Genomic DNA, 25,975 nt, shown 5'->3' with positions numbered 1-25,975 from the left:
TTAAGGGCGACGCGCTTCTTTGGTACCGAAATAACCGGCACACATGGCAGGGCTGGGAGGACTTCCACGCCGATTTCCGCGAGTATTACCTCCCGCGACGATACCGCGCTCAACTCATTCGCGAAATACAGACGCGAATGCAGCGACCAGACGAACCGTACCGCAAATTTGCCACCGAAATGCTCACCATGATGCGCCGAGCGACCGGGTTCACAGAGGAAGACCGGCTCGACGCGCTCTACGATAATATGCATCCGCGGTACCAGCTCTACATCCGACGCGATTCCGTCACCCGGACGCGCGAAATCCTGCGCCAGGCGGAAGAGTTCGAGCGCATCGAAGAGCGGACTCGCGCGCGACAGCCTGCCGCCCCGCAACCCGCGCTCGCCGCTACCGCATACGACCGACACGAGTGTTGCTGGCGCTGTAAACAGCGCGGGCACACCCGTTTTGATTGCCGCCGGCCACCCAAACGGTTTTGCTCACAATGTGGGCGGGACGGCGTGTTTACGCGTGATTGTCACCCGCCGGCGGGAAATGCCACGCGGGCCGGGGAAGAGGCGGCCGCCCCCCGGTCCTCCGCATAACGTACAAACCGCGTCCGCACCTGAGCGTCCGCGTAGCGGACCAAACGTTCGACGCTCTCTTAGACACCGGGTCCGAAGCCTCCTTCGTGAACGCGAGCACCGCGGAAACGTTGGCGGCAAACTTCACAATCACGACAATTACCGGGCGGGTATATCTCGCCGATGGGACGCGCGCGGACATCTCGGGTTTAATTACGTTCCCCGTGACCGTACAAGGACGCATGTTTTGGCACCGGTTCCAAATCATGCCCAAGCTGGACTGCGACATGTTGATAGGCGTAGACCTGTGGGGCAAAATGGATTTCGCCATCCCGCCCCCGCCGCCGCCCAGCGCCGACACGATAGCAGCCACCGTCGGGGGCATTCACGAGGAGGACGCGGCGACCGAGGAGAACCGCCTCCGCCGTTTTCTGGCAGACGAACTCGCGCAGTTCGAAGGGGTGCAGGGCCCCACGGACCGCGGGGAACACATAATCCGCGTAAAAACCGACCGCCCGGTTAAGCAGAGGTATCGACCGCGGAACCCTGCGATGCAGGCGATCATAGACGCAGAAGTCGAAAAAATGCTGCAGGACGGCATCATCGAGCCGTCGCACAACGCCTGGAGCTCGCCGATCGTGATCGTACGAAAGAAAGACGGCAAACCGCGTTTTTGCATTGATTTCCGCTGGGTTAACGAGCTTACCGAAAAAGACGCGTATCCACTACCGCAAATCACCGCGACGCTAGATAGATTACGGGGGGCTCGGTACTTGTCAACCCTCGATCTAAAAAACGGGTACTGGCAGGTGCCCCTCGCGCCGGAGAGCCGACCCGTAACCGCATTTACGGTCCCCGGCAAAGGGCTGATGCAATTCCGGGTTATGCCATTCGGCTTGCATTCGGCCCCGGCGACTTTTCAGCGCTTGCTCGACTCGATCCTCGGCCCCGAATTATGGCCGCACGTGTTCGTATACTTGGACGACATCGTGATCGCCACTGAAACGTTCGAGGAGCACCTACGCGTTATGCGCGAAGTTTTCCGCCGACTCCGGGCCGCGAAGCTAAGGATTAACCCGGAAAAATGCCGTTTCTGTACCGACCGTATAAAGTATCTCGGCCACATCGTCGACCGCGACGGCATCCGCACCGACCCAGACAAGGTTAGCGCCGTCGCGAACTGGCCCGTGCCCCAGAGCGTACGACACATCCGACAATTTTTAGGGCTCGCGAGCTGGTACCGCCGGTTCATCAAAAACTTCGCCACCCTCGCCGCGCCGCTCACCGCGCTGACACGCAAGCAGGCCCGATGGGCCTGGGGGGAGGCCGAGCAAAACGCGTTCGACACACTCAAACGCACGCTGACCACCGCGCCGGTCCTTGCCTGTCCGAACTTTACGCGGCAATTTCACCTCCAGACGGACGCCAGCACCACGGGTCTGGGAGCCGTGCTCACGCAGTACTTTCCGGAGGGCGAGCGTGTCATCGTTTACGCTAGCCGCACATTGAATCACGCCGAGCGAAACTATAGCGCTACCGAACTGGAGTGTCTGGCAGTCGTATGGGGAATTAGGCGGATGCGCGATTACCTCGAGGGGTACCGGTTCACGGTGATCACGGATCACCAATCGTTAAAGTGGCTACAGAAACTAGAGTCGCCGTCCGGCCGATTGGGACGTTGGTCCTTTGAATTGCAGCAGTACGACTTCGACGTTAAATACCGTAAAGGGACACTGAACAAGGTGGCGGACGCGCTGTCGAGGCAATCCGAGCTCCTCAGCGTCACCGCCCCGAAGTGCCCATGGTATACGCGCATGTGGCATGCAGCCGAAACCGCGCCACACGAGGCGCCCGATTTCCGAATAGACCAGGGCCGACTGTGGAAGCACGTGCTCCACAGTCTCGATTTTAAAGATACACCGGCAGACGAACAGTGGAAAGCGGGAGTGGGGACAGTGGGGAGTGGGTGTGGAAGCGCGACCGACCCCTGACTAACAAAGAAGCCGCATTCAACGCAAAGCTCGCTCCAAAATTTATCGGTCCACTCGAAGTTCGTCGCATCATCTCGCCAGTAATAGTCGACCTCCGTAGCCGCCAGGGAAAGTGGTACCGTCACGTGCATGTACAGGATCTCAAACGCGCGCCCACCGATACGACACCCGTCGTACACGATCCCGACCTAGACGGGGCACCCGCCGACGAAACCGCCGCCGCGACCGTACATTACGAACCCACGCCGACGACGCGCGCTGAAACTGTTAGCGCCGACAAAAATATTATTGTCAGGGACCGTGAATATTATTGTCAACGGGTAAGATCACCGTGGAATATTATTGTCACGCCGAACAAAATAAAGATGGTACGACCTTCCCCCCCGGATAAGCCAGGAAACCTGGCGACGATAGGAAGCGAGCGAACAACGCGGCCACCGACCCGTCAGATCGACTGTCACCATGACGGAAGACACAGCGACGGAGCAAGCTACGGAGCGAAATATCCTACGAGAGATCGAGGAAATCCTGGGAGAGGACCCCGAGCCGTACGATCCCGCCAACCCCGGGATCGGGCACGGGTGGGCCACACTATACCGCGGCGATCCCGAGCCCACGCCGCCACCACCGCCGGAGAGACCCGCACCTCCACGGACGTGGCCTCGCATCGGCACCATCGTGCAGAGGTCCGACGCAGCCAACCGAGCGAAGCAAGCGTGGCTGACCACGCCGCCGCCACCGCTACCCCGGCGACTGCAACCGCGAAATACGGCACCGCTAAGGCCACGACCAGCTCTCAACCCGGCCCGAGTGATGGGCCCGCTGCCACCGCCGCCGATACCGATCATCGTCGCGCCCGGGATTACCGTGGACGTGCCACATTTCGCACGCCACGTCTCCCGCGAATACAAAGCCCGACTCGGGAACAGGCGCTGGCACATACGATTCAATGGAGATGGGTCCGTTCGATGGATTAAGGAGAAATCCCAGAGCAGCACGGGGTAGGTCCAGCCAAGGTCAGCCGACTACCCCGACCGGCCATCAACGCATGCCTCAAAGTTCAGGCATACTAAGGGGGGGGGTGATGTAACGATGCACCCCCACACATGCATCATTCCCGGCGAAGAACTGCCGGATGCCGCCCGACGATCTCCGTCAGGCGAGGAAAGGGCGCGGTGCGCCCACCTTATTTTTTAAACGAAGGAACCGCGATCGTGTGCGCGGCACTCCGCCGCACCGACATCTTCCCGGGTCTCCGACAGACACCGAGGGGAGCCGAACGCCGCCGAGCGCGAGCACGCTTACCGCCACGCCGATCCCGCTCCGCTCCGCCGGCGGCGCGGCTCACGCGGGAATCGGCCTCCCCTCCCTAGCGTACCACCCGGGCGAGTATAAAATACCGGCGCCGCGACAGATCGACACTCGCAATCCGAGCTTAGCTACCTGTGCTCCGCTACCCTCGGAGACGAGTACCTTTCCGCTTCCTAGGCCAGCTCACGAAACGGGGTACAGCGTTCTGTGCCTCGCTCGAGAGTTCTCGAGCGCTGACCGCCTTCCTACCCGGGACACCCCGTCTGCCACGGTAACCAGGGGTCGAGCGTGCTCGGCCTCTCGACAAGAGTTCTTGCCGCCGGAACAGTCGGACCTCCTCGTCAACCGATCGACCAGCCTAGCCCCTGGCCGTTCGTTTCCCTTACCTCCGCGCCGCATAATTAACACCGGACCATATCGCGAGAAAAGAAACCGCGCCGGATAACACACACGCGCCCGCGCCGCGATTCTCGCGCCGCGGGCCGACCAGCCATGGGCCGGCCTCAAGGCCCGTTCGCACGCGTACCGCATCGCGCCGGTGCGGACCACCTGATTCGCGTCCGCCGCATAAACCGAATGCGCTCCCGACATTTGTAACTATCGCGACCGTCTTATAGAGTACAATCCGCCCGCGTCCGCCGCATAAACCGAATGCGCTCCCGAAATGTGTAATTATCGCGACCGTCTTATAGAATATAATCCGCCCGCGTCCGCCGCATAAATCAGATGCGCTCCCGAAATTTGTAATTATCGCGACCGTCTTATAGAATATAATCCGCTCGCGTCCGCCGCATACACCGAATGCGCTGTACTTATCGCGGCTGTCTTATAGCATATAATTCGCCCGCGTCCGCCGCATAAACCGAATGCGTTTCCGTACTCTGTAATTGAAACACTGTAATAAACCACGTTTCGTATCAAAACTGCCTTCTGTCTCTGGGCCTACCATCGAACTCCTGGTCCGGCGAGCTAGTCCGCGTTCGATAAAAACAGCCAAAAAGCAGGCCGTTACAAATGTTCATATCGGAAAGACGTTATATATATTGCCAGTCAAGTCGATTTAAATTAGTTTAATTGTTATTCTATATACTGGCGAAAGAAATTTATTATTCTGTTTATTATACACCGTCGACCTAGTAATCGGTGCTCCATCTTACAGTTGTTATTGCGATAAATATTACCACAGCCCCAGTGGTCGAATTGGCACGACACCCGCACGGTATACGGGAGGTTCCAGGTTCAAACCCTGGCTGGGGTAGTATTTTTCGCAATAAAATTAAAAACTATTTAATTTAGAAATTACATCAAGGGACCAAAACCATGGTCAAAATTAATAATGTCTCGATATTGATCTGAAAAAAAAGTGCTGTGTGAATCCGACAAACCAAGTTGGCTCACAGTTTTTCAATGTTCATATCGGAAAGACGTTATATATATTGCCAGTCAGGTCGATTTAAATTACTTTAATTGTTATTCTATATACTGGCAAAAGAAATTTATTATTCTAGGTGATATTAATACAAAATTACCTTTTTCAAAAAAGGTAAAAAAAGTGCCAAGTACACGCAATGTATTTTGTAAATTCAAAAATCCAACCTAAGTGATAGCTTTATATCTTTTTCACAAAATTATATTATCTAACTTAACTCAAGTAACATGTATTTAAAAAAAAAAGATGTCAAATCTTTAATTTCTTCTTTACAAAATTATATTACCTAACTTAACTCAAGTGACATGTATTTAAAAAATAGTGCAAATTAGAAATTTGCACTTGGCTTCCTCATAGAGGAAGTGATGTCTTAAGATCGCGGTCTTACATACAGGTCTCTCAACTCTGATGTGTGTATGTGCCAAATTTACCGAAATTTCTATAACTTTAGAACTAATTAACCAAATCTTAACGAATTGTATATAAAATAGGGGTAGAATTTTCCGGGGAGTACTATAGAGTGTATAGTTTTTTGTTACCGATTTTCTGGAAACCGTTTTTTTTTATTCTTCTAATTCTTGAGTAAAAAAATTTGACGAAGCAAAAAGAACCCCTTCATTATTAGCAATTTTTATTAATTCTATATATTCTTCAGTTTTTTTTCTGCCCCTAAAATAATTCAGAGAAGAATGCGATGGGAGTAAGGGTGCCGTCGGATGGCGCGTATTGCGATACGAGCGTATCGGGCGTATCGAAGTCTGCAGCCAATCACAGACAATCCGCCGATTTTGGTACGCCAAAATTTGCTCCTAAATGTCCCATGGAGCGGATTTCAACAGATTAAGCGTAAGCGGACCAGCGGATCGCCAATCACAGAATCTTTCCGATAGAGCTCTTTCAAAGATTCCGTTGAAACGGATCCGTGATTGACGATCCGCTGGTTACGCTTCCGCTTTATCCGCTCAATGGGACAGTAGGACCGTTTGGCGACGCGTACTGAACACACGCACACAAACACGCTTGTGACGCATGCACCTAAAAGGGCAAACGTAATAACCTCCAAAGTGAAGCCAGTTGTACGGCAAAAAATCTATGTTGAGATCGAGATCACCAAGGTATTCGCCACCGCTTAATCTAGATCCAAATCACCTAGATTACCCCGAGAACAATGTCACCACGTCGATTTACGTTTCAGATCCAGATCGCCCTCGAAGAGGATCACCTCGCTTGCGTTCGCCGAAGAATTTTGGTGACTTTTGCATGACATCGGTGTATGGCAGTTTCGAGATCAAGATCGCCAAGGTCATTGCCAAGGTATTCGCCACCGCTTAATCTAGATCCAAATCACCTACGTTACCCCGAGAACAGTGTCACCATGTCGATTTACGTTTCAGATCCAGATCGCCCTTGTTTTCTCCTCGAAGAGGATCACCTCGCTTGCGTTCGCCGAAGAATCTTGGTGACTTTTGCATGACATCGGTGTACGGCAGTGTCAAGATCAAGATCGCCAAGGTATTCGCCACCGCTTAATCTAGATCCAAATCACCTACGTTACCCCGAGAACAGTGTCACCATGTCGATTTACGTTTCAGATCCAGATTGCCCTCGTTTTCTCCTCGAAGAGGATCACCTTGCTTGTGTTCGCCAAAGAATTTTTGTGACTTTTGCGTGACATCGGTGTACGGCAAAAAATCAGTGCAATGTTATTTTAAAATATATTTTTATCTTCTATTGTAATTCATTTTCTATTTTGTTCTAGATTTTTATATTAGCATCACATTACTTTTAATGTTATTATTTTCTCTTATTTTCTATGCCTGCGCACAAATTGAGTTGTATTAAATATATTTATTCAAAATTGTGTTATAATTAATGCTTACCTGATATAGCGTTTAATTAACAAAGAAGCCAGTATAGTCTAGAATAACAAATATGTAGTAACAAATAAGATAGCAGTAATAAATCTGCGAAAGAATGAGTCAGTGACAATAACTCAGTTAATCAGATTTATTTTTTACAAGTAATCATTACAATATATATCACTGATTGAGAATACGTTTTACAGCGAATAGTATCACAACACGAAATATACAGAGAAAGTGCGGACGAGCGTTCGCATTTACAGCGCCGAGAAAGAAATAAATCTCACTCACACCTTTATGAACCATATTACTTTCATTAATCGATAATCGATATTATGCCACATTAAATTTTATGAATTCGTATTGCCACCTCGGTTATTTCCAAATGCAATTTAATTTTGATTTCGCAACGTGTATCGTCACGGTTTATTAATCGTACCTCTGACGCATATATTTGTCCGTGAGTTAAAAAAGAGAAGTATTTTAATTGCGTTAATTTTTTAAGTAATTCTAACGCCAATTTGCGAATATGTAAAATAATTGATTTCCGTATTGCGTTCACAAAGCTGCAGAGTGTTCATTGTCCACTTTCTCTCTAATTCGGTAACTTTATAACGAATTTAAATTTAAAAAAAAAAAGGAAAAAAAGAAAAAAACTAAATATCTTTGCGGATTAATTTATTTGACTTTCTACGAAAAACGGAAAATGTACTATCTTCTCTCGCGTTAGATACGCGAAGGAAACATCTCGGAACGTCACGTTGCCCGATAATTCTTTTTCTAAAATTTGCCCGCCCTCCATGGGAATAAACGGCTGTCGATCGATTAACTCGAACAGACGAACATTTGCGCCTAAAGCCTTATTCTCTGCTTATTTAACTCACTATACGTCCTGGACAATCCGTTCAGAGATATGCCCACGTAACCGGCGTACAACACAGAAAGGCGCTTAAGCTTCCAATTGTTATGTCGGAGTTCGATACTATGAACACTCCATTATAAAGGACCGAAAGAGCAATAGCATTCCCGGAAAGACCGGTCATACCGAAGAACATTCCTCTATACAGACTCTCTTTGTAACACAATTTGAGAACGTCTTGTAGTTTTGCGCTGTATCTGTCGATCTCGCGTTTTTCTTGCGCGAACGACTCAACAGTTCTTATATTGCTAATTCTTTCCTTCGCCGTCGTATTGACCACTGTAAAACTACTTTGCAGATCCTTGGAGATTCTTTTCAAGATACGTCCCCAAAAGACAGCAACGACCGCGATCTATCAAAATAATAGATTACGATGCCTTAATGATGCGTTATATCTGATTAAAAGCGTGAAACGTACCGCTCAATCTCCCGACTAGTTCTCCCGTACTTTCTCTGTCAAACCTTGCTGTTTCCTGTTGAAGGATAGCGGCGTACGCCTGCTTCCTAAAGGAATGCGTGATTCTGTTCCCCGCCGTCGACATTAGATAAACTCTGCCAAAGTTGCTCACACCGCCTATGAAAAATACCACAAAGAGAGCAAGCGTTAACCGATTAAGGTTTTCTTTCATATTCGTTTTTTCCACGGTATTGACAAACGTCTATCACTTTGCCAAAGCAGAACGGGACTGCCATTGTTACGCTGGACGACACGAACAACAAGGCGACGGCCTTCAACAGAGTCCACTTCTCGGGGGCGGCCAGCAAAAGTAAAATCTTCAATTCCGAGCGTCTCTTTGCCTTAACCGCATGTACTACGGGCATAGATGCGTCGGACAGGATAGCGTTAGTCGTATAGTGTCTCAGTCCAATGAACACGCGGCCCTTCTTCGAGAATCTGACAATCCTGCTAGTGTCGGCCGTCGGCCTTCGATTCGGGTTAACCTAAACACAAACAGTGTCACTCAGGATTTCATTGAAACATCGTGACTACGCATATGTACGATCGAATACGTGCGATCAGCTTTGCGGAAAACTGTCCAAATTCTCCTGAGTATTCTGTTGTGTATTAGATCGCAATAATTCCTAATTGCACGCACTTCGTATGTACATACTCCGTTTCTTCTCTTTTCTCTACTGCTCTACTAGTGCACCTTCTACACTCAATATGGCACCTGAGCCCAAGAAGGAGGGCTCGACCCACACGTACGTTACGATGGAACTGTGTGAGTGTGCGATCCGCTCAAACAATGTTCAAAAGATTGTTAAGCGTATCAAAAACGGCGGATCGTCTGTGATTGGTCGCAGAGTCGATACGCCCGATACGCGCGTATCTCGATACGCGCCATAAGACGGCACCCTAATATTAAATGATTATCAGCGTGGATTTGGAGTGAATGATATGGGTGTGCGTGACGACACGGACGGCGGATAATGCGGCTTATAATTAAGTATAAAATAAATTTATTTATTTATTTAAAATTTCGAGGTCTAACAGCGCCAAGTTTTTTTACAAGAAAAATTTATGTATTTTAATAAAATATTTTTATTTTGTACTGTTACCTTTGTAATTCTTTGTGATTAAATCTTTTATTCTATTGAAAAATACATATATAAACTTTATATTTAAATACAAATTGTATTCCTTCGTTGGATTAAATATTTTAATAAAATATTTGTATTTTGTACTGTTACCTCTGTAATTCTTTGTGACCATTAAAAAATACACATGTAAACTTTGTATTTAAATATCTTGTATTCCCTTGTTAAATTTAAATAAAATTTTTTAATCTTATAAAATTGTTATCATACATTATTTTTTAATTGACACAATGTAAAGATTTTTCAAAGTAGTGCAACAATTATTTTTTGAAGCAATATACATGTTCTCTCTGTAATTGGCGCTCTAATTTAAAGAGATATCATTTCTTTTTTGTAATTGTAATAGATCACTTGAAGCGCGACTCTTCTTTTTGATAAGGTAACATAATTTTGTGACGTGTATCACTTGGGTTATAATTTTTTGGAAATAAAGATACTACTGCTTAGATTTTTTCGAAATTTTTCGAGATATAAAGATCTACCACTTGTTATTTAGGTTTTTTCGAGGTATAATACTACCACTTTCTTTTTTTTTAGGTAACAACATATACACTACTATACGTGTACTTGGCGCCTTTTTTTCTTTTTTTTTAAAAAGGTAATTTTGTGCGGATATCACGCCTTTTTGTAGTATATTACGCCTTTTATAAACAGTATGTACAGGATAAAGCTATTTGGAAGTATAATACTACCACTTTGTTTTTTTCGAGGTAACAACATAACAGGGTGACAACATAATACATATACACTACTATGCGTGTATTTGGCGCTCTTTTTTACCTTTTTTTTTAAAAGGTAATTTTGTACGAATATCACGCCTTTTTGTAGTGTTACGCATCTTAATCTTATAAACAATATATCTTATAATCTTATAAACAGTATATAATACAAGGTATGAAGCTAAAAGTGTTACGGACTATTATTTCTAAAGAAAACAACAATTTAATATTTTGCTTAGTTTTTTTTAAATAATAATCTGTAACCCAGTTGTACACCTCGTATATATTTTTCAATTTCAACATAAAACATAATCGCAATAAAGCATGATTAATGTTAATAAGCCGTTAACTGTAAAATTTTTTATTTATTTTTATTTGCTTGTCTTACTGAATGTTGTTCGCAACTGTATATGTACCGATATCTTCAGGTATCGTTATTTTTGATAATTATTTTTACGTCAGACATAATTTTAATTCATCCAATTTTTATTATGTCTAGACATAATTTTCGTCCAATTTTTATTATGTCTAGACATAATTTTAATTTAGCGATTTTTATTATGTCATGACATAATTCTAATTCTGCCGCTAGGGAAATTTTAAGTCGATTCTTATGAATCAAGCTTGAATTCAATGTCTAGGTGTCCCAGGTTGCCGATGACGAAGTCCACATAGTGCGCTCTATAGTTTTCGGTGTTCAGGTGTATTAATACCTTGAATTCGATGGCCACGTGTTCCAAGTTGCCGATGACGAGGTCCACATAATGCGCTTCGTAGTTTTCGGTGTCTACGTGTATTAATACCTTGAATTCGATGTTTAGGTATCCCAGGTTGCCGATGACGAGGTCCACATAGTGCGCTCTATAGTTTTCGGTGTTCAGGTGTATTAATACCTTGAATTCGATGGCCACGTGTTCCAAGTTGCCGATGACGAGGTCCACATAGTGCGCTTCGTAGTTTTCGGTGTCTACATGTATTAACACCTCGAATTCAATATCTACGTGTCCTACATTGGGTGCGTTCAGCCGATACTCCGCTAGCCTAGCAATCGTGAGCAGTTGCTCGTTTTTGCTCGTTTCCTCTCTTTTGACCTAATGGATTAAAAGGAGAGAAAACGAGCGAAAACGAGTGACTGCTCACGATTGCTTGGCTAGCGGAATATCGGCTGAACGCACCCATTCAGATTTAAAGTTATTAATACACCTAGACACCAAAAAATATGAAGCGCACTATGTGGACCTCGTCATCGGCAACCTGGAACACGTAGACATCGAATTCGAGGTATTATTACACCTAGACACCGAAAACTACGGAGCGCGCTATCTGGACCTTGTCATCAGCAACCTGGGACACCTAGACATAAATTTCAAGGTATTAATAAACGTAGACACCAAAAACTACGGAGCGCACTATGTGAACCTTGCCATCGGCAACCTGGGGCACCTAAACATTGAATTCAAGGTATTAATACACGTAGACACCGAAAACTACGGAGCTCACTATCTAGACATCGTCATCGGCAACCTGGAACACTTAGACATCGCATTCAACGTATTATTACACCTGGACACCGAAAACTACGAAGCGCACTATGTGGACCTCGTCATAGGCAACCTGGGACACCTAGACATCGAATTCAACGTATTATTACACCTGGACACCAAAAACTATGAAGCGCACTATCTGGACCTCGTCATCGGCAAACTGGGATACCTAGACATCGAATTCAAGATTGATTCATAAAAATCGACTTAAAAATTCTCTAGCGGCATTTTTTGCCAAGCGTAGAGATTGTAGAGAACCTTCTTTTTCGTTGAAAATATATTATATCAAGCTTGATTCATAAGAATCGACTTAAAAATTCTCTAGCGGCACTTTCTGCCAAGCGTAGAGAACCTTCTTTTCCGTTGACTCAAAATATTTATTATTACCTAATTTACCTAAATAGAAATTTTTTTCCTGACCGATAAGTCTATCGACCTAATTTCGAAATACGCGCGCGATATCGAAACTGACGATACCTGCGCCGCCAGTGTCGAAAAAGTGAAAGTGACGTCCTCTGTTTGTTACATGTATGTTATAATGAATAAGAGCGGTCGACGTAGAAGAAAGTATCTTAAAAAAAAATTTTGACATTTGGACTTTGCGTCGCAATATCTCCGCTCGTAGGGCACGTAGCGGAATATTATAAGAGAAACCCCCCCCCTAATTGGACCCCAAGCTATCTATCAAGCCTACTTAGAACTTGATCCGTTCACTCGTTATCGAGATCTCAACATCTTGTATACTCGCAACCCGTCGCGAGACACTACCGTGTCTCTTGATAATTTTGTGAAAAAAATATAAAGCTACCACTTAGGTTAGATACATGTCACTTGAGTTAAGTTAGGTAATATAATTTTGTGAAGAAGAAATTAAAGATTTCACATCTTTTTTTTGAAATACATGTCACTTGAGTTTGAAGTACTGGAAGGCGAACATTATTTTCTGAAATATCTCACTAATTAATTCCTAATATTTAAATATACAATAAATAACAAATAAAACTATTTCTAATGTTTACTTTTTTCTCTGTATATATCTGCAGAAAAGAAAACCTATTTTCGAAGGCTGTCCTTTAACGGTAGAAGAAAGCGATATTCTTATAATGAGTCATGCGATTCGTCACCAATCAACGGATGTTGAAATTGAAGATCTTATCAAGTTAATCAACTGCCATCTTCCGGCTCCAGTAAATCCTACAAAATATATATGTTCTTTAAAAAATTTGTCAATATTGCTAAAGTTCAAAATCATATACTATTGTCCAACATGCATTATACCATTATATTTTGGAAATGCAAAAAAGATTAATTGTCCAAATTGTCAAAGTTTATATATTGAGACAGATCTTCGACATAGTGGTAGTTTTTTTGTATACATTTCTCTAAAGGAACAATTACAATATTTATTATCAGGGCTATTGTTCTATCGATTGCAAATGAATGGAGACTACAGTGGTATTTCCGATGTAACTAGTGGAAAAGTGTATAAAACATTATTAGAGAAAGAGACTGTAAATAATTTTGATATTAGCGTGCAATGTAATCTTGTAACGATGCGCCCCTTACGCCAAGGCATCGTCCCCGGCTACCACCCGCCGGATGCCGCCCGACCAATCCTCCGTCGGGCGAGGACCGGGCGCGGTGCGCCCACAATTTTTAATCTTTTGAAACGCACCGTGTGCGCGGGAAATCCGCCGCACCGGTGCCTTCCCGCACGACGCCGACGAGCGCCGAAGCGAGCCGATCCTCGCCGAAGCGAACACGCAGGATCGCGCCGCTCCCACCACCGCACCGTCGCCTGACGATCGGCCTCCCTCCTGCCAAGCTCACCGCGCCGAGCGGTATAAAAAGCCGGCGCGCTCGACGAAAAGACACTTCGTCTTTACCACGGCTCTCCGCTATTCCTGACGAAGCTACCCTCCGAATTCTAGGGCAACACGCACAACGAGGTCCAGAGTTCTGGTTCTCGACTGAGGGTTCTCAGAGTGTTCCCGAACTCCTTGAACACTACCCCGACGGCCACGGCACCGTGGGGTCGAGCGTGTTCGGCCTCGCCGCGAGGGTTCTCGCGACCGTAACCCCGGGATCCCGCCATCCTCCGGTGCAATGCACCGCGCTATCTTACCCGTGCATATGGACTATACCGCGTCCCGTATGTAATACCCCGCGTTCCGTTATTGGCATATGTATTCCGTCGGTTCATATAGCATGGCTCCTGCATTCTGATGTCTGTAGCCGCGTTCCGTTTGTAATATACCGCGTCCCGTATGTAAGATACCGCGTTCCGTTATTGGCATATGTATTAATTCGGTTCATATAGCATAGCTCCTGCGTTCTGATGTCTGTAGCCGCGGTCCGTATGTAATATACCGCGGTCCGTATGTAATATACCGCGTTCCGTATGTAAGATACCGCGTTCCGTTATTGGCACATGTTATAGTTCGGTTCGTATAGCATAGCTCCTGCGTTCTGATGTCTGTAGCCGCGGTCCGTATGTAATATACCGCGCTCCGTATGTAATATACCGCGTTCCGCTATCATCTTAGATCTTTGTTTTATGTATTAATTCGGTTCATATAGAATATCCGAGATCTGTAGCCGCGGTCCGTAGGGAATATACCGAGCGGCGTTATTCTCTCCTCTGCATACCGCACCTCGGGGCGAAAACTCGAGTTCCGATATTCCATATACCGCGCCGCGTGCACCGGCACTACCGACCACTGTAACCTACCGCGTCCAGCTTGCGTGTAATACCGAATCTTGAATAAAGTGCATGTTACTGTCACATGGCAAATTGATTACTGTCTCTGGGCCTTTCATTGAACTCCCGATCCTGTGAACCAGTCCGCGTTCGATAAAGTCGGACCGTTACAATCTAGATAGAGTTAGTACTTTTAAATCACCTAAAATGTCAATGTGCCCAATTCAAGTTGCAGTAAATGAGCTTCCATACCGAGACAGAAAAGATAATATTATATTAACAGGTTTGTGGTATTGTGGTGCGGTAAGGAGAAACCTGTGATGGATATTTTTCTGCGACCATTATAGATGAATTGAAGGATTTACATGAAAATGAAATTATCAAATACTTTTACTTCGCCAGTGAGTAGTGAAATTACAAAAATCCTTTGCTGCGACTAAACTGGCTAATATTTATTTAACAAGCACAACGCGTTTCAACCGAGATTCTGGTCCTTCTCAAGTGCGTACATTAAACAGACCAAAAGAAATTTGGTGACTAGAATCAAAGAACATCGTGCTGATATTAAAAAGCATCCCAGTAATCATTCTGTGGTCAGCAAACACAAGACCTCTTGCAATCACGAATTTAATTGGACTAGTCCCAAAGTTCTACATAGCGAGAAACATTTTAAAAAGAGAGAGATAGCCAAAATGGTGTTTATTAAGAAAAACAATAACACTATTAATTTACAAAAAAACACCGATAACCTTCCGGTCATTTGTGACAAAATAATAAACTTAATGTGAGCGCTTTCGGTTACCTCTGCCTTTGTTTCTCACTCAGTCGTCTGTCGTCACTTATAGTGAACGCACCACCGAATTTCACGTTTGTTAATATGACTCGAATATCTTTTATCGCCTTTGACACACAAAACATGTAAGTGTTGTTATTTTATTCCTGAGTTTACTCTTCGTACGTCATTTTAGTTTGTTAAGGACGTTCTCTCGTCCTTATACTAGAGAAAATCGATTTTCTTAGGATTTTCTTGAAACTGTGAATATACGTTAATTTAGGTGTGCTTTATGCGTGGTATAAATTTCAGTACCTCTTCTGGTATAAAAAATCCGTACAAAATTATCTTTTTTAAAAAAAAAGTAAAGAAACGCGCCAAGTACACGCATAGTAGTGTATATGTTGTTACCTCGAAAAGAAAACAGTGGTAGTATTATACCTTAAAAAAATCTAAGTAACAAGTGGTAGACGTAATCTTTGTATTTCGAAAAATCTCGAAAAAACCTAAGCAGTAGTATCTTTACCTCGAAAAAAAAAAAAAAAAAAAAACGAAATGGTAGTATTATCATACCTCGAAAAAACCTAAGTAACAAGTGGTAGACGTAATCTTTGTATCTCAAAAAATCTCGAAAAAATCTAAGCAGTAGTATTTTTATGTCAAAAAAATTATAACTCAAGTGATACACATCACAAAATTACGTTACCTTATCAAAAATGAGTCGTGCTTCAAGTGATCTATTACAATTACAAAAAAGAAATGATATTTCTTTTTAAATTACAGCGCCAACTACAGAGAGAACATACACTGAGATAAAAAATTTGTCAATTCCAAGAAATATTTAGTCCAATACGTTCAACTAAACATTTTAGTTAGCTAACTAAACATTAGTTGAATTAATTAATTCTTGATTAAAAATACAAAATAAATTGTTGAAACAACTAATATTTAGTTAACTAACTAAAATGTTAAGTTGAACATATCGAACTAAATATTTCTTGGGATTAACAATTTTTTTTCTCAGTGTATTTTTTGATATACAAAGATTACGGTCTACCACTTGTTACTTAGGTTTTTTCGAGGTGAAAAATTACAGAGGTAACAATACAAAATACAAATATTTTATTAAAATATTTAAACTTAACAAGGGAATACAAGGTTTATATATGTATTGGGAATACAAAGTTTATATATGTATTTTAAAAGATTTAATCGCATCGCAAAGAATTACAGAGGTAACAGTACAAAATTAAAATATTTTATTAAAATACATGAATTTTTCTTGCCAAAAAACTTGGCGCTGCTAGCTGGACCTCAAAATTAGGTCAGCATAGTGTGTATGTGCGAGCGAGTGTTATAGGTGTGGGTGGTGTGTGTGTGTGTGTGTGTGTGTGTGTGTGTGTGTGTGTGTGTGCGTGTGCGTGTGCGTGTGCGTGTGCGTGTGCGTGTGCGTGTGCGTGTGCGTGTGCGTGTGCGTGTGCGTGTGCGTGTGCGTGCGTGTGCGTGTGCGTGTGCGTGTGCGTGTGCGTGTGCGTGTGCGTGTGCGTGTGCGTGTGCGTGTGCGTGTGCGTGTGCGTGTGCGTGTGCGTGTGCGTGTGCGTGTGCGTGTGCGTGTGCGTGTGCGTGTGCGTGTGCGTGTGCGTGTGTGTGTGTGTGTGTGTGTGTGTGTGTGTGTGTGTGACGATGAATAATGCGGTTTATGATTAAACCGTTACCTTATAATTTTTTTGAAATAAAAATACTACTGCTTAGGTTTTTTCGAGATTTTTTGAGATACAAAGATTACGTCTACCACTTGTTACTTAGGTTTTTTCGAGGTATGATAATACTACCACTCTTTGTTTTTTTTTCGAGGTAAAGATACTACTGCTTAGGTTTTTTCGAGATTTTTCGAGATACAAAGATTACGTCTATCACTTGTTACTTAGATTTTTTTAAGGTAAAATACTACCACTGTTTTTTTTTCAAGGTAACAACATATACATTACTATGCGTGTACTTGGCGCGTTTCTTTATCTTTTTTTTAAAAAAGGTAATTTTGTACGGATATCACGCCTTTTTGTAGTATTACGCATTTTATAAACAGTATGTACAGGGTGTTATTTCGAGGTATAATACTATACCACTTTGTTTTTTTTCGAGGTATGTATATACAAAATATGCTTAACGATGCAAGCTATTTATTTGAAGAACAATGAAAATGTGAATAAAAACAAAAACATACAAAAATAAATTTAACCAAAAACAGATTTAATAAACAATAAACGAAAATTTAATAAAAACTTCTAAAAGTTTAAAATAATATTAATTATAAAATATTTATACAATTGACATACTATTAGGAAATATTATCTAACAAATATGATTGAAAATACATACAAATACTTGATTACTTACTACAAATTATTATTATTATTATTATTATATTAGGCATTATAGACGCGCACTTTATGCGCGCTATTTAGCTTTAATATTATACTATTACTATTATACTATTAACTTTTTCATACACATAACTGTCAAAATATACAATGACAGCCGCTCACGAAGTAAGCGTAGCCAGAGAACCAATCGGCATCGTGGAAAAGCAACAACAATTAATAAATTTCGATAAATTCGAATATTGATTTAACATGCTTTTTCAGAAATGGAATTAGAACATTAACGAAAAAGAAGTAAATTAAAGACTTAAATTTTATAATAAAAAATATTCTCTTATTTACGCTATAATTATTAATTGCATATTTTAAAAGAGCAGTTGGGAGACGCCACGCCGAATTTTACACTTAATAATTCAGCATATTGGTTGCTTTTTTCTGTACGCATTTCTCTGTTTATGTATGTGTACGTGCGCGCGTGCGTCGTATATATGCACATGTATATAAGAATACACATATAAACGCACACATGAGCGTGCATGTAACACAAACACATTTTAGTTTAACCATAAGAATACACATATACATGCGCACGCGCGCGCAAACCCACAAACACATTTCAGTTTAATACTAAGTATGAAGTTATAACAGTTAAACAATTTAAGTACAGAATTTTCTATGACATCTAAAACGTGATTGAGAAACGCTTGGCGTGGCGTCTCCCGACTGCTCTTTTAAAATATGCAATTAATAATTATAGCGTAAATAAGAGAATATTTTTTATTATAAAATTTAAGTCTTTAATTCACTTCTTTTTCGTTAATGTTCTAATTCCATTTCTGAAAAAGCATGTTAAATCAATATTCGAATTTATCAAAATTTATTAATTGTTGTTGCTTTTCCACGATGCCGATTGGTTCTCTGTCTACGCTTACTTCGTGAGCGGCTGTCATTGTATATTTTGACAGTTGTGTGTATGAAAGAGTTAATAGTATAATAGTAATAGTATAATATTAAAGCTAAATAGCGCGCATAAAGTGCGCGTCTATAATGCTTAATATAATAATAATAATAATAATAATAATTTGTAGTAAGTAATCAAGTATTTGTATGTATTTTCAATCATATTTGTTAGATAATATTTCCTAATAGTGTGTCAATTGTATAAATATTTTATAATTAATATTATTTTGAACTTTTTTAGAAGTTTTTATTAAATTTTTGTTTATTGTTTATTAAACCTGTTTTTGGTTAAATTTATTTTTGTATGATTTTGTTTTTAAATTTTATTTTAATTTTTAGTTATTAAATTTTTTGTATAAGTGTTTTTATTTACTAATTAATTTTCAATTTTTATTTTCTGCATTTAATTTAACCTAGTTAAGCAGCAGTCGGGAGTTAAAAAAAAAAACAATTTTTTATTGTTTAATTTTTTGTTTCTAATTTTTATTTAAATTATGTTTTGTTTTTAATTTTTTTTAAATTAAATTTATTTATTATAAGTTTTTTTTAAAATTTTTTTTATTGTGTTTTTAAATTTTTTTATAAAATTTTGTTTTTAAATTTTTTTAAATTTTTATTATAATTTTTTGTTTTTAAATTTTTTTAAGTTTTTAAATTTTTTTAATTTTTTTATACAAGTTTTTGTTTTTAACTTTTTTTATAATTTTTTGCTGCTGCTTCGGAGATTTTTATTAAATCTGTTTTTTACTAATTAATTTTTAGGTTTTTATTTATTTTATATTATTATAATTTTTGTTTGCTTTTTTTGCTGCTGTTGCGAGATTTTAATTATTTATTTTATATTTTTAAAAGCAATACATATATTTCTATGCTATGCAGAAACATATTTTATAATATACATATAAATAGTTGAAAATATAGGTACTAGGCATAATCTAAATCCCCCCATATTTCCACACCTCACCTGGTATCCCATCCTTTCCCATTGCTTTTCCATCCTTTAGTTTCCTTATTGTCCCCCTCATTTCTTCTATGCTTATCTCCTTTTCCTCCTCTCCTTCCTTTTCTTCCCTCCTCCCGTCCTCTCCCATCCTCACCCTCCCCTCTACTCCACCTAACAGCTGCATAAAGTACTCCTTCCATTCTTTCTCCTCAATCCCTTCCTGGATTCCTCTCCTCTTTCTTCTCTCCCTATTTACTATTTCCCATACCTCCGATTCTCTCCTTGCTTCCATCGCCCTTCTCTCCCATCTCAGATTCTCCTCCTCCTTCTTCCTCTTACACAGCTCCTTAAACTCCTTCCTCTTTTCTCTGTATGTGTTGCCCTCTTCCCTGCCTTTTCTCCATTCCCTCAGTTTTCTTCTCGCTTCCCTCTTTGTTTCTCTGCATTCTTCGTCCCACCACCCCACCTTCTTATTCCTGCTTCCCTTCACCTCCTTTTCTACCCCTATTATTGCCTCTACTATTCTCGTTTCCATATCGTCCCATTCCTTATTTATCTCTTCCTCTTTCTCTTCTACTTCCCCTATTTTTTCTTCGAACATTTACTTCTTCCTCATTCCACACTCCTCTGTTTCTTTTCTTCCACTTTCCCCCTCTGTCCTCCTCCATGCTCCCCCATACCGCCATTTCCAAGGGCCAAGGGATGATGGTCTGAGTCCACTCTATCCCCCACCGTCATGCTCTCGATTTTCTCCCTTTTCTCTCCATCCCCTATCACATAGTCTATCACTGTCTCCCCTCTTCCTCCTGTAAATGTAAATTCCCCCTCCTCATCCCCTCTCACATTCCCATTGAATATCTCCCACCCTCTCTCCTCTACACATTTCACCAGCAACCTCCCCTCTCTATCCATCTTTTTATCTTTTGATTTTTTTCCTCCTTTCCTCAGCCCTCTCCCCTCTTTTTCTTCTACTTTCCCTCCTTCCTGCCCCGTCCTTGCATTGAAATCTCCTCCAATTATCGTAAATCTTCCTTCCTCTTTCTCTTCCATAAAATGCCCTAGTTCCTGTAAGGTCTCCTCCATTCTCTCCTTCTTTGCATACACCCCTATAATCTTCCAGTTCTCGTCACCTATCCTAACCTTTCCCACTATCATTCCCTCCTTGTCAATTTCCATTTCCGTTCCCTTCTCTTTTAACCCCTTTCTTATTCCCATTATCATCCCTCCTATTGCTCTTCCTTTTTTGTTCTTCTTTCCCGCCATTTGCACTCCCCATTCATATCCTGTTGGCATTCTCCCCCTTATTCTTTCCCAGCCCTTTTCTCCTATCTAGGTCTCTATCAAGACTATCACATCTTCTTTCTTTAGCCCCTCCCAAAACTCCTTATCTTTGTTTTCCAAACCAGCTACGTTCCAGAATACTATCCTCCACACTGACCTCCTTCTTCCCTCCACTTCTCTTCTGACCACCACCTTGGGGGGAAGGAGTTGGAGACTTGGGCATGGAGATATATAAACAGAGTATGGAAGGGGGGAGGTTGGCCGGAGAATTGGAGATAGGGATTAATCGTCCCAATCGTAAAGAAAGGGGAAGGAAAAAAGGTGGAGGAGTACAGAGGAGTGACAATAATGTCGTCGCTATACAAGGTGTACACGGCCATTATTGCGGAAAGGTTGAGAGAGGAGTCTGAGGAGAAGGGAATTATACCACATAATCAGACGGGCTTCAGAAGGGGAATGGGAACGGTGGATAATATCTATGTTTTAAACTACTTGGTGAATAGGAGGCTGGAGAAGAAAGGGGGAAAGTTAATAGCATGTTTCGTAGATCTGAAAGCGGCATTTGACTCGGTAGACAGAGGGGTGCTAGTAAAAGCAATGAGGGAAAGGGGAATAAAGGAAGGGCTGGTGAGAAGGACGGAGGAGTTGCTGAGGGAGACGAGAAGTAGAGTAAGGGTAGGAAATGATATAGGAGAGGTATTCTGGACGGGGAGGGGGGTGAGACAGGGGTGCCCGCTAAGCCCGTTATTGTTTAACGTGTTACTAGCGGATATGGAGAAGGAAATGGGCAGGGTAAAATGGGGAGGAATAATGTTAGGAGGTAAGAGGGTATATACGCTGGCATATGCTGACGATGTAGTACTAATTGCAGAGGACGAGGAGCAAATGAGGAGTATGTTGAAAAGATTAGAGGAGTACTTACGGAAGAAGAGACTGGAGTTGAATGTGGAGAAAACGAAAATAATGAGGTTTAGGAAGGGAGAAGGGAGGGAAAGTAAAAAAAGATGGAGATGGGAAGGGAAGGAATTAGGAGAGGTAAAGGAATTTAGATACCTGGGATATGTGTTCCAAAAGAACGGAGGACAGGAAGCGCAGGTAAAGGAAAGGATTAGAAAAGCGGCGGCGGTGATGGGAAAGGTATGGGGGATAGGGAAGAGACGATTTGGGAAAGACTGGGGAAAAAGATTGTGGTTGTTTGATAGGCTGGTGTGGACGGTGATGGGATATGGAGCAGAAATATGGGGATGGAGAGAAAGAGAAGGGATGGAAAGGATGGAAGAAAGGTATATTAGATGGGTCTTAGGAGTGGACGGGAGAACACCGTGGTACCTTGTTAGGGAAGAGTTGCAAAGGGAGAAGATAAGAGGGAGAGCGGGGATGAGAGCATGGAGATTTGAGAAAAAGTTAGAAGAGGGTAGAGGAAGCAAATTGGCGAGGCGGTGTTGGGAAGAGATGAAAGGAAGGGAGAAGGAAGGGAAAGCAGGCTCGAGTTGGGAAAGAGAGAGAGGGAAGTTTTTCGAAGAAAGAGGAGTGAAGTTAGAAGAATTGGAAAGGTTGAGAGAAGACGGGAATGATTGGTTTGGTAAGCTGGTTGGGGAAGATAAGGAGAGGCAGAGGAGAGAGAGATGGGAGAAGATTGAGAAGTCAAAGTATAATAAATGGTATAAGTGGATAAAAGGAGGGGGTATTCCGGGATATTTGAAGAAGGGATGGGGAGAGAGTAGATGGAGAAGAGTAGCGAGGTTTAGATTAGGGAATGAGGTGAAAGAGAACAGATATTGGGAAGGGGAGGAGAAGAAGAAATGTAGAGTGTGTGAGTATGGGGAGGAATCATGGGAACATATATGGGAAGAATGTAGGAGTTGGAAATCAAGAAACGGTAGCTGGCAGGAATCGGTGGGATGGGTATTGGATGAAGAAGGGGGAGGGGAGGAATGGATGATAGAGCTAGAGGAGGAAAGAAGGAGAAGGAAAAGAGAGGTGGAAGAGCTGGAAGAAGGAAGAAGCAAGGAGGAAAGAGGAGAGAGGGGAAGAGAGAAGGAGAGGGAAGAGAGAGGAGGATAGAGGAAGGGAGAAGTAAGTAATAGACTCATGCTTCCAGATCCAGGATGGAGCGAGAGGGGAGAGTAATAGCAGAGGCGGTGGAAAGGATGGTGGAGGAGAAGGTAAGAAAGTTGGTGAAGGAGAAGAAGGAGGACGATAGAAAGAAGGACGAGAGAATGGAGGAGATGGAGGAGAAATTAAGGAGATTGGATTGGATTGGATTGCATTGGATTTTTATATATTATTTAAATAATATATAATACTAATGATTAACAATACAATACGAATAAATAAATAAATAATTTTATTTGACCATCAATCTCATCTGTATTAACATAAGCAAGAACATAAGTAAGAAGCAGCGTAAAAACGAAGAGAAAATTAATAAAATGTATATAGACATGGTACGATTGCAAATTACATCGATAAAATTAATATATATACCGTTATGACATAGTTAAATTAATGACGATGAGGTCAAAGCAGCATCTGATTGCGACAGCATAGGTATCACGTTGTTGTATGTTTCTTTCAACTTTTCTGCTTCGATTTCTTTCGCGCGCAATCTAAAATAATCAGAGAAAAATCTTCTATCGTAAAATTTTATAACGTATTCACGATTATTATATTAATTTCTTTTTATCGTTTGCCAATTACGAAAAACATGCGATGAAAAGAATCATATTATATGTCACAAATACACGGAATAATTGCAAAAAAGGACACATTCTACAGTTAATTTTAAATAATTTTTAAAATTAATTAAAACACGCAAGTTTGAATAAAAAATCTGATTAAAATATCAAGAAAACGAACTTGTATAATTGTTTGACGACGTTCACCAATACTCGTGCCTATAGGTAACGTTGAAGAGCGTTAATTCCGAAATAAAACCCTGCAGAAAGTTCATGACGTCTCGACTGATTTGCTCGAGCCTGGATTTCGAGATGTTTGGCAATGCCTCCTGATGTAAAAACATATCGTTCAACTCCAGCTCCTTCTTCAATGTGTTTACTTGTTCCCGTAGCTGTTGCACGATCAGCTCTGTCCGGGGCTGAATGTGCCGCATTGTCCTGATCGGTTTCAGTTTTGCAATTTTAGCGGTCAGTCGCATGGTCGACAAAGTGACGTCGAGATCTTCCCTCGTAATGTGTACATGAGATACAAAACTAACGCATAAAAAATCTGGCTTTTAATTACTCACAAGCGAAATGTTATATAAATATGTAATTTTAGATCAAGTGAGAAATTTAATAGAAAACATTGAAATTTTAATTGTATATATTAAAAAGTAGAGTTTATATTTATTATTTGGAAAAAAGATAAAGAGTCTAGATTAAAGTGAGAAAGTATGTGCTATTTTAATTTCAGATTTATATTTATTATATGATTACCGAATGACGGATGTGACAGTGAGATTGTCTTTCAGTAGCTTCAGCAAATTATTTGAGCGAACAACGCTGTATGTGCACATACTTGGTTTCCTAAGATGCAGGAAATATTGTTCCAGCTGTATTTTCATTAAAATCGCCATACCTAAGTCGGCTGCTGTTTTCTAGCAGCTCGATTTTCCCACCGTACCAGTTCCAGCCATCTCTACGATATGTATCTAACATCGATCCGTAAAAACAAATTTGTAATTTTTCTTTCGAGGTGTCTTTCAATCGAGACAATTTTTTTTTGAAAATCTAGTCAAACTTATCGTGAATATTTTATTCCAAATATTTTAAATATTTGAAACTTGTATTTATACATGTCAAATAATGGTTCTATATTTAAATATGTTATATCCATCTAAAATATTTAAACATAACATTCTAGACGTATTAATATCTTAATTTAAAAAAAGTACAAAAAGTTCTTCCTAGTAATCTCAAAATTATCGTGCAAGAATATTTAAAATATGGGAATTTTCAAGATTTATTTTTAAAGATATCGAATTTATTATTACTTTTGCTGTCGCTACAACAACTTGCGATTTTATCAGGCTCGCGTTTGAAACGTGGATAGTGATCACAGCAGCACCCAAATGTGATACTGCATACATTGTGCCTTTCACAATCGATCTCCTGGCTTCTCCTTCGAGTATTTTTCTCAGAGTCTCCTCCACATTCTCTGCATCCACTACAGTTACATTCTGAAATTGTAACTATGTTAATTAAGCAAAAAGCTGATTTGACGCTCTATAGTTTCGAGCAAATCGTAAAAATAACTATTTTTTAATTCAACGTTATTATTTTGCGACGTGAAATTGAATAACCTCTCGACTCACGTTTGTCAAAATACCAAATACTCGTTCTCTGCGATGTTAGCTGTAATCGCCGTAAGAAAACCAATCAACATCGCGGAAAAGAGCCAACAAAGCAATTCGAAACTTTCGAGAAGACTTCGAGAGATGCGAGTATCGATTTAACATGCCTTTTTTTAGAAAGGATAAATCATGACTTAATTTTTTCACACGCATTTTCATTCGAGCAGTATATGCGACGTTCGACTCGAGCCGCTTGGATATATCGTAAACTATGAAGCTATGCTCCGGCGACGCTCGCCTATGTGGTGTCGATGCTCCAACGAATCTTTTCTTGTTATTGTAACACTAGATATATTTTATCTTAATTACTTCTCTGGTTCAGTCTTGTGCAGTCAGTTAAATCAGTCAGTCAGTCAGTAGTGTCAAAACGTTCGCAAGTAGAGCACAGAGCACTGTGTAAGAATAAGAAATGGACCGAGAAGAAATGGATCAAGAAGAAATGGATCAAGAAGAAATGGAAGAAGAAATGGAAGAAGAAATGGAACGAAGATATCATAGAATCGAAGACTGTATAGAAATTGTTTACCCCGCAGTAGGAGTATGTATACTTAATACCGTTGCGTGCGTGTCGCCCGGTATGCTTTTCGAACTCCAAGTTGAAGCTTGCAGCGAGCAGTCTTTTAATAAACGATCGTCGTTATTT

General features: G+C 41.7%; 1 protein-coding gene and 1 pseudogene across 1 annotated transcript; both read right to left on the bottom strand.

Moving 5' to 3' along the window:
* Positions 1-7,320: 7,320 nt before the first annotated feature.
* LOC143896016 (ATP-binding cassette sub-family B member 10, mitochondrial-like) lies at positions 7,321-20,298 on the bottom strand (annotated as a pseudogene).
* Positions 20,299-23,462: 3,164 nt separating this feature from the next.
* On the bottom strand, positions 23,463-24,810 carry LOC143896010 (uncharacterized). The gene is made up of 3 exons (XM_077403566.1): positions 24,416-24,810; positions 23,838-24,190; positions 23,463-23,587 (listed from the first exon to the last, which is right to left on the bottom strand). Exons 1-2 carry the CDS (start codon positions 24,553-24,555, stop codon positions 23,860-23,862), a joined length of 471 nt encoding a protein of 156 aa, XP_077259692.1. The 5' UTR covers positions 24,556-24,810; the 3' UTR covers positions 23,463-23,587; positions 23,838-23,859.
* Positions 24,811-25,975: the final 1,165 nt, after the last annotated feature.

This window comes from Temnothorax americanus, unplaced genomic scaffold (assembly GCF_048541705.1).
Source record: "Temnothorax americanus isolate GAGA-0224 unplaced genomic scaffold, ASM4854170v1 Scaffold173, whole genome shotgun sequence".
Taxonomy (NCBI): domain Eukaryota; kingdom Metazoa; phylum Arthropoda; class Insecta; order Hymenoptera; family Formicidae; genus Temnothorax; species Temnothorax americanus.
Note: the sequence above shows the minus strand (reverse complement) of the source record. Positions and strands in the feature narration are given on the sequence as shown.